At 45.6% G+C, this 9,997-nt stretch overlaps 1 protein-coding gene across 5 annotated transcripts in view; it reads left to right on the forward strand.

Moving 5' to 3' along the window:
• The window catches only part of Tmc5 (transmembrane channel-like 5), an 84,547-nt gene extending 75,138 nt beyond the window's left edge, over nucleotides 1-9,409 (forward strand). For 3 of the 5 annotated variants that reach the window (XM_087577192.1, XM_087577196.1, XM_087577201.1), the window contains 5 exons: nucleotides 1,163-1,336; nucleotides 5,174-5,252; nucleotides 6,573-6,677; nucleotides 7,748-7,790; nucleotides 8,819-9,409. In XM_087577192.1, coding sequence (XP_087433318.1) covers nucleotides 1,163-1,336; nucleotides 5,174-5,252; nucleotides 6,573-6,677; nucleotides 7,748-7,790; nucleotides 8,819-8,865 — 448 coding nt within the window. In that variant the 3' untranslated portion in view covers nucleotides 8,866-9,409. 5 annotated transcript variants of the gene reach the window in all.
• The last annotated feature ends 588 nt before the right edge of the window (nucleotides 9,410-9,997 follow it).

A 9,997-nucleotide genomic window follows, 5' to 3' on the forward strand; every position in this document is an offset into this window, starting at 1 on the left:
GAGAAGGAAACTCGACTGAAATGAACCAGAGGTCCTGGCTGAGCTGGCTTCTCCCTTGGGCACCATCTCACTTTAGCCCCAAAGCTCCTGCCCCATTTCTAGGGCACAACAAGTCCCTTTCCATACAGCCTGGGTCCTCTTTCCGAAGGGCTCTCCCCATTGGAGTCTCAACTCCAAGGTCAACTCTAAGCATCCTAGACACCCCCGGTTGCTGCTGGTCCCTCATCTCTTTCCTTTCTGAGGCCCACATTTCTGTCCATCATTCCATGGTTCACAGTTCATCTAAATAAGCTTTATTATATATGCCTGCACCATGTGTTTGCCTGGTGCCTGCAGAGAACAAACAAGGGCCTCAGATTTCCTAGAACTGCTATAGATGGTTTTCAGTCACTATGTGGGTACTGGAAACTGAACCCTGATCCTCTGAAAGAGTAGCAAGTGTTCGGAACCTCTGAGTCCCTTATCCTGTCCCAATTCTAACTTCTTTTGTCATTTCTATTTCCACATTCTCCTCCTCCTCTTCTTCAAAAAAATGCATTTATTTATTTTATGTATGTGAGTACACTGTCGATGTCTTCAGACACACCAGAAGAGAGCCTGGATCCCATTACAGATGGTTGTGAGCCACCCTGTGATTGCTGAGAATTGATCTCAGGACCTCTGGAAAAGCAGTCACTGCTCTTAACCACTGAGCCATTTCTCCAGCCTGCAGTCAGTGCTCTTAGCCACGACCACTGAGCTATCTCTCCACACACACAGCCCAACCCCTCCTTAATCTTCCAGTTTCTACTCATTTGTAACCACTGACGGCATCTGAACATAATGTCACACATGGCTTCCATAGCTAAAAAGCTTCCCTCTCGGTGGGTCTTAAATCTCATTGCTAAGAAAAACTCTGATTGCTCCCAAGATACTGCTAGATCATTGTCTGGAGTCTGGATTGGCCTCTGTGGCAGGTGATACCACTGCTCTGAGAGCTGGTCCTCAGACGGCAGGTAACACCAGGCAAGGCTGAGTGAGAATGCTTTCCACAGAAGTAGCATGTGGGGAGAGCAGGCAAGATTTTCTGTGTCTAGAGCCCAAGCCCAGAAGGGACTCCTTGACTCTGAAATGCCTGCATTGGAGTCTCATGCAGCAGGTGGTTTTCTGGTTTTGTCCTCAGACTGAAGCCTTCGGCTGACTGTGGCCCATTCCGAGGTCTGCCTTCCTTCATCCAGTCCATCTACAGCTGGATCGACACCCTGAGTCACAGGCCTGGCTACCTGTGGGTCGTCTGGATCTACCAGAACCTCATTGGAAGCGTGCACTTCTTTTTCATCCTCACCCTCATTGTGCTGTAAGTGGGGCTCCCTGGGAGGTGAGAGGGAGGAGAAGCTAAGGGTTCTTGGGAACCCTTCGTTGACATGACAATGGTCCTAGGGATGTTCACTTGGGACACTAACTAAACAAGGCATGCAGAGCAGTGAGGCCAGGAAGAGCCTCAACTCTTCCCTTGAATAATTTTCTGTAAAATGTCGTTTAATATTTCTGTTTTTAAAAATATTCATTTATTTACTTATTTTATATGACTACACTGTCGCTGTCTTCAGACACACCAGAAGAGGGCATCGGATTCCAGATGGTGATGTGGTTGCTGGGATTTGAACTCAGAACCTCTGGAAGAGCAGTCAGTGCTCTTAACCACTATGCCATCTCTCTAGCTGTATTTAATACTTTCATATCTAAGCTTTTTTTTTTTTTTTTGTATGCTCTACAACAACAGTGTACTTACTTTCTCTCTTTTTGCTGGGAAGATAGCGCAGTGGCAGGGCATGAGCCTGACATATGCAAGACTCAGGTTTTAACCCTCAATAGTTGGCAAAAAATAACAAAGAGTATCAAAGTAACAAAGAATATCAAAATAACAGAATATCAAAATAACAAAGAATATCAAAATAACAAAGAATATCGAAATAACAAAGAATATCAAAGTAACAAAGAAGGGGTTGGGGATTTAGCTCAGTGGTAGAGCGCTTGCCTAGCAAGCACAAGGCCCTGGGTTCAGTCCCCAGCTCCGGAAAAAACAAAAACAAAAACAAAGAATATCAAAGTAAAGCTTTTAAAAAGAATGAAAACGTGTGAGAGAATTCTCAGATAGATTCCTTTGGAGGCTACAAGATAGAAAAACTGGCCCAGGCTTTGTTGACATTTAGGAGTTTTTCCTTTTCCTTTTTTATTTTTTATTTTTTTGATTCATTGATTTACTTTAATTTTATTGAGTGTATCGGGGAAGAGGGAAAATGGGTCAAAAGGGAGAAAGGGAGGGAGGGAGGGAGGGAGGGAGGGCCATCTTTTCCTCCAAATCGGCTGGTATGTAGTCTCGGTGCTTCATGGAAAAGGCTGCTTCTGGCCTCCATTCTGACCCCCCAAGGCAGTCTGGGCACCCTGCTTATAGATTGTACTGGAATATATCTTTCTTGAAAGTAATCCATGGCCACTATGTACTCCATGATCGTCCTGCTTCTCCTTCAGGTTACTCCTGCCTTGTGTAGACCTTGAAGGTCCAGATAGAACCAGATACTGCTTAACACCTCTTCCAAATGATTAACTGAGTTTTTCCTTTTTAATTTTAAAAACTATCCGTTTCTGACTTTTTATGAAGAGTCCTACACACTGGGTTCACTTCCCTGCATTGAAGAACTGATTGGCCAGACTGCTGCAGTTTAACCCCCACCACATCAGACAGGGCTGCTCTGAGACACAGGACTCAAGGGCTCAGACCGTTAGCCAGCCGTGGGTTACAAAGCAAAGTCTGTGCTCTGCAGATAAGAGCAGTAAGTCGGTGATAGGTGGGATGCTGATACAAGCTCCGTGCTGCACAGCCTGATGGTGGAGGCAGAGGCTGCAAGCCACTTCTTCTGGCCCTCCATGATGCTCCCTCCGCCTACGCCACAGCAGCAGCTGCTATGGGCCCTTTAGAACATAGAATGGTAACTGGCCTCCAGACCTGCTGCCTCTGCCGTGCTTCTCATCCACTGACTCTGCTGCTGTCTCCCTTTGTTCTTCGGACACCAAATAGGTGTGTGACAGGGAGAAGATTTTCTTACACAGAACAAAGGCCTTCAACACCACAGGCATCAGCTGCCTAGCCTACTGTCTCAGTCAGTTCTGATCTTGGACGTGGATGGTAGCAACCTCACAAGTTAAGGGCTCGGTCCTGCAAAGCCCAGTTTAGATGCCAGGTTCGAGACCCAAGTGTCACCTGTACTTCTGACTGGTTTTGATTTTGAAGGTTCCCATAATCTCCTCCCTCACATCCAGTAATTTGCTAAGATGACTAGCAGAGCTCAGGAATTATCTATTTATGATGTCTAGTTTATGATAAAGGTTGCAACTCAGGAAGATATGCCCAGGGTAAGGGATGTGGAAGAGCTGCTGTGCCCTTTTCCAGGGAGGTATTCTTCATCAAATTTTTGGCTATTGGTGTTTAGTTCTATTTCTAGCACTTCTCTCCTCTATAAGGTCACCAGGGACAAGGACTAAGCAGCCCACCTATTGCCTTATGTTAAGACAGAATGTCATGTGGGCCAGGCTGGTCTAGAACTTGCAACCCTCCTATTTCAGCTTATGTCCAGCTCTTCAACCAAGCCTTATCTTTGTGGTAACCAGTTCCCCAACTTTAAGGCCTTGAGTCACCAAACATCTGATGTGAATTCAAAAAACATTTACCACCCTGAATGTCTGAAGAATTTTTAAAGCTATGCGTAGGAACCAGACACACATGCAAAATGCTTGTGTTCATTACACCAGAAGCTTGTTAGAAATGCAGAAACTGGGGCTGGAGAGATGGCTCAGCGGTTAAGAGCACTGACTGTTCTTCCAGAGGTCCTGAGTTCAAATCCCAGAAACCACATGGTGGCTCACAACCATCTGTAATGAGATCTGATGTATTAAACAAACAGGAAGAAAGAAAGAAAGAGAGAGAGAGAGAGAGAGAGAGAGAGAGAGAGAGAGAGAGAGAGAGAGAACTGCAGAATCTAGAGATCTAGAGGCTGGGATGACTAGTGGTAATGTCCTTGCTGCGTGGGCATGTGGACCTGAGTTGAGGATCTCAAAAGCTGGATATGACAGTACAACACTAGGGGAGCAAAGCAGAGACAGGGGATCCGCAAGGCTCAACGGTCAGCCAGCCTACCAGTTAGTTTGTGAGAGTCTGAAGAACAAAATAAGGGGGAGAGCAATACAGTAGGATGCGAGACTTGGAACTCTGGTTTCCATGCATACATTCACAGGAACAATTCACAGGAACATGCACACACACACTCACTACAGAATCTCAAGTTCAACTAAACCTGAATATGTGGAATATGTGTTTTCAGGAAAAGGAAGGAAGGAAGAAATAGAAAGAAAGAAAGAAAGAAAGAAAGAAAGAAAGAAAGAAAGAAAGGAAGGAAGGAAGGAAGGAAGATAGAAAGAAAAAGAAAGAAATTTTCAAGAAATGTACATCACTTCGAGTTTGAACAGCACTAGTGCAAATCACATAGTCTAGCTACATACTCATACTTTATGTTTTAAAAATGTGGATGTCTGGTCCCTGCCCAGAAGTCATGTGCCTGCTTGATCTAAAAGCCAGGTATGGAGTGAGGCTTATTTCCACCTCCCAGGTGTGCAGTCAGTGAGAAAATACTTCTCTAAAGAATGATTCTCAACCTTCCTAATGCTAATACCACTACTCTTTTTTTTTTCTTTTTTTTTTTTTTTTTCGGAGCTGGGGACCGAACCCAGGGCCTTGAGCTTGCTAGGCAAACGCTCTACCACTGAGCTAAATCCCCAACCACCACTACGCTTAATACAGGTCCCCAAGTTGTAGTGACCCCCCCAACCATATAATTATAGCTACTCTATAGCTACAATTTTGCTACTGTTATGAATTATAATGTAAACATATGTATTTTTATAGTCTTAGATAAACCCTGTGTAAAGGGTTTTGACACCCCCCCCCCAAAAGCTCATGACCCACAGGTTGAAAACCTCTGCTCCAAAGTACTTAGCCTGCCACTCTGTTTTGACTTCTCAGGGACACACTTGGGTCAAAACCCCATTTGCAAGTAAATATACCAGTCCTACTGTACCCCACTAAAACGTGGAGCCTCAAAGCATTGTCAAGAGTGTCTGTCGTTTTCTTCTCTTCCAGGATCATCACCTATCTTTACTGGCAGATTACAGAGGGAAGGAAGGTCATGATCCGGCTGCTCCATGAACAGATCATTAATGTAAGACTTCTGCATCCCCTGCTCCCCTTCCCTATAATACCTCCATCCTCCTCCTTACTCCTCTGTCAAGAGTATAACGGAAATTCCCAAACATATTCCAAGATAGAATAAAGAGTACAATGAATCTCTAAGTCATCATCACGCAGCATGTGCGTGCATGTATGTACTTGTGTGTGTGCAGGTACACATGTATGTGTATATACATGTGTGGAAGGGCAGAGGACAGCCTTGGGTGTCATTCCTCAGATTCTGTCCACATTTTAAATACATAAGACAAGGTCTCTTATTGGTGTGGATCTTGCCAAGAAGAGCAGGCAGGCTGGCCAGTTAGTCCCAGGGACCTGTCTGCCTTCACTTCCTCCTGTCTGGAATTACAAGCACATGCCACCATGCTTGTCCTGTTTATGTAGGTTCCAGTGATCTGACTCATGAGCTAAGGCTACACGCGCACATGCACACGTGCACACATGCACACACATTTATCCATTAACTACCTCTCTCATCACTGTGGCACAATACTCAACAAGAAGCAGCTGGAGGAGGAAGTGCTTATTTTTGTTCACAGTTTCTGTCTGTCGTGGTAGGGAAGGTAGGTCATAGTTCATGATGGCAGGAGCATGTGGCAAAGACCCCTCACGTGTTGGCAGATCAGGAGGCAGAGAAGTTGGGCCAAAAACAGAAGCAGGTATTATAACCTCCAAGACCCACCCTCCAGAAGTCCACTTCTACAGGCTAGGCCACACCCCCGGTGGTTTAGCAACCACCCAAGAGATTACCATTCCTGAGGCAGCCCTTCCTTCTGGGGAAGTCCGGTGGGGAATGCAGAAGCAAGGAGGGAAATAGTCATCTTGAAGCAGAGGCCGGGAATATTAGTGCGAATGGCACTTACACAGTTAAGGCTGTTGGGCTCATTGTTACAGCAGGATGTTAAAATCAGTGGAGTGACCAGTGCGAAGTTGGGATGACTATTTCTGTGTGAAGTTGGGGCGATCTATATGTGTGAAGCTGGGGTACCCATGCCTGTGAGAAGCTGTGTGACAGAGCCTGTATAGAGGAGACAGCTATGCCTACCTGGCTCCCCACCCAGAAGGAATAGTTCACATCTTCCAGCTTTCTGGGAGAAAGACTATTCCCTCTGTTTCTCTTTGAGCTGTTGAATCTCAGATCTCAGTCAACACAGATAACTTCCCTTTCATTAGAAGAAGCATGGCGGCCAGCTCCTTCCGGCTTGTTCAGAGCTTCCATTTTTTTCATAGCTTCCTCACCTCGCACAAACACACGTTTTCCATGTTTTACTCTTAATTTTTTTCTTCTTGACAGGAGGGCAAAGATAAGATGTTCCTGATAGAAAAATTGACCAAGCTGCAGGATATAGAGCGGAGAGCCAACCCCAGTACGCTTGTCCTGGAAAGGAGAGAAGTGGAGGTGAGGCCACAGCTGTCCTGGGGACACATACCTGCATCCTGTGACAAGTGTATTAGAGAGCAGACACCAAACTCGGGGATGGGGGTGGGGGCTTTGTTTCTATGTAACAGGCTTTCTTGCTGTATAGCCCAGGCTGGGCTAGACACCCGAGTTGTTTGGGGGCTTTTCAAATACTAATGAAATGTTTTATTAAAAACTGTAATTTTGTGGTACTGTGGAAACCAAGGCCTTGTGCATGCCAGGCAAGTGGTCTGAGGTACACCTCTAGTCCTATTTGTTATAAATGCATTTTGTACTTCTGCCCCAAGACATATGCATCTGCCCCTATAACATGTTGTTAATAGATGTCCTTGTATCAAGCTCATAGAAAGATTTCTTGCCAATTTTCATTGGTGCCTTAGTTAGGGTTTTACTGCTGTGAACAGACACCATGACCAAGGTAACTCTTATAAGGACAGCATTTAATTGGGTCTGGCTTACTGGTTCAGAGGTTGAGTCCATTATCATCAAGGCGGGAGCATGACAGCATCCAGGCATGCATGTGCAGGAGGATCTGAGAGTTCTACATCTTCATCTGAAGGCTGCTAGCAGAATATTGACTGCAGGCAGCTAGGGTGAGGATCTTAAAGCCTATGCCCATAGTGACACACCTACTCCAACAAGGCCACACCTCCTAATACTGCCACTCCCTGGGCTGAGCATATACAAACCATGACAATTGGTATCCTGGAATGTACCAGTAAAAGGTGAACTCTCCTCAACTCAAAATGTTAACAACATAATTTACTACCAGTGTAAATTAATACTGTCAGCACTGCCCATCTCAAATGACCCCGGGTTCTATTATATTAGCTGGCATGTCATGACTGCTCAGTAAATATCCATGGAATGAATGCAGTATCTGCTGCTAGAATTTAAACACGTTGGACATTTTTGTGGTTGACTCTGTCACAAGCATTACCCTTTCGTTTTAAAATAGCAACAGGCTTGCAGACTGTATGGTCCGTGCAACAAACTTAACATTTGCGTTCCCCTCCAGTGACATGGCTGTGTGTTTTCTTTATTTTCAGCAACAAAGCCCTTTGCATTTGGAGGAACTTGATGCTGCTCCTGGTGAGTACCAGGACCGCCACAGACAAAGACCCAGCGGCATAGCCCGGGGTAGAGGGTGTGCCATTGCTCTTCAGCCTCAAGCCTGACCTCAGATGATTTTGCTGTTGTTCTGACCTAAGGCAGAAGCTCACGATGTCACTGGAACTCTGTTTCGGTCTGTTCAGGTCACATGTTAGCTCTTTACACAGCCACTTCGTAATGATGGCAAAATAGCATCACTGATATCTTTTCAGGTTCAATCTGATAGGGAAGACACAGGGAATTAGAAATCTCACATTGATTTCATTCAGTCTGATATGTTCATCCACAAACCCATTGCTTTGACGATGAAAATGTAATGGTACCCATAGCCATACACAAGTCACATGTTTCTGCTACTGTGCGGCTAATAGAACCATACAGATCACAGGGACTGAGAACAAGCAACTCAGGGTCCTAAGTCGGACTCTGTTGCCAGAAAAGGAATGGACACTGGGGAGGCAAACGAGCCTGCTCAATTTCTTTAGACTAGTTATGTATTTTTGTGCGTGAATGTTAGTGTATGTGCATATTCCTTTTTGCCAGGTTCTTTCTCTGAACTCGAAACTAGCATTTTCTTCTTAGCTAGTCTAGGATCAGCAAGCTCCAGTGATCCCCCTGTCGTTGTCCCTCCCTGTGATATCAGGGTTTACAGGCACATGTGGGATATCTGGCTTGGTACATGGGTTCTGGGATCCAAACTCTGGTCCTCCTGATTTTACAGCAAGCGTTCTTTCCACTGAGCCACCCCACCAATCCTGCACTTATTTCTGAAACAGTCTTTACTGACAATGGCCAAGGATGGGAGGTCAAGGGGAGAGTCTAGAAACTCAAAAGGGAGGTGAGAAGGCAGGCTTGAGAAGTGCTGGAGTCTTCATGGCCACCCTGAGGGAGGCCCTTGAGCTGGGAACGTGTGTGTGTGTGTGTGTGTGCGTGTGTGTGTGTGTGTGTGTGTGTGCGCGCATGCGTGTGTGTCCCATATTAAGTTCTCTTCCCTGTGTTCAACCCAGACCTGCGACTGAGGCGGTCAATGCAAGAAGAGAATGCCATAGCCTGATGACTACTGTGAGTTATGGAAGCCATGCCGATCAGAGGAGAAAGAAGATAAACAAATGAGACCACCTCCGTGGCAGCGGGGCCTCAGGAGCCTCCCAGGAGTGGGTTCCAAGCCCGAGGCAGAGAGGAAGCTGGTCCACAGTGCAGACAGCTCGATGGAAGAGGGCATGCTTTACTTCCAACCTGAACTGCTGATTTTTCTTCCAAAGCAAAATACTTGGAATTTTCCTATTAAACCTGTTAAAATGTTGAAATGTTCCACAAACACCTGGGAAGAGGTAACCTGGGAATATTGCACTTGTATCTTTAAGAAATATATGTCTGGGGTTGAGGATTTAGCTCAGTGGTAGAGTGCTTGCCTAGCAAGCGCAAGGCCCTGGGTTTGGTCCTCAGCTCCGAAAAAAAAAAAAAAAAAAAAAAAGAAAGAAAGAAATATATGTCTGCATGGTGGAGACTTTAGGACTCTCTTCCCAGACCTGGCAAAGGTTTAGAAACTGGTGCTAATGATAATGGTTCATAATGAATAAAATACATGATCGCCAATCCGGGATGTTTCAAAGCCTTTGAATGGTATGACTCGCATTGGTCTGGGACTTTGAACTAGAAACAGCTCCATGTCCCCGAAAGCTGAAATATAAGAGGTCTTATGGTTGGACTTTCTGTCTTTACTGAGTACAGGAGTCTTGGGATTTGACTAGGAGTAGAGGATGTCCTAGTCAGGGTTTCTGTTGCTGTAATAAAATACCATGACCAAAAAGCAAGCTGGGGAGGAAAGGGTTTATTCGGCGTATACTTCTGGATCATTGGTGGAAGTCAGGATAGGGGCCCAAGAAGGGCTGAAATGTCAAGCAGGAGCTGATGCAGGGGCCATGGAGGGTGCTGCATACTAGCTTGCTTTCTCAACCTGCTTTCTTAGAGACCACCAGCCCAGGGATGACCCCATTCACCATGAGCTGGGCCCTCCCCTATTGATCACTAATTGAGAAAATGCCTTACAGCTGGATCTCATGGAGGCGTTTCCTCGAGTGAGACTCCTTCCTCTTTGATGCCTCTTGCTTGTGTCAAGTTGACATACAACCAGCCAGTCCAGAGGAGGTGGAGGAAGAGAATGAGAGCTTGTCCCTAGAAGACAT

Source organism: Rattus norvegicus, chromosome 1 (genome assembly GCF_021556685.1).
Source record: "Rattus norvegicus strain SHRSP/BbbUtx chromosome 1, alternate assembly SHRSP_T2T, whole genome shotgun sequence".
NCBI lineage: Eukaryota > Metazoa > Chordata > Mammalia > Rodentia > Muridae > Rattus > Rattus norvegicus.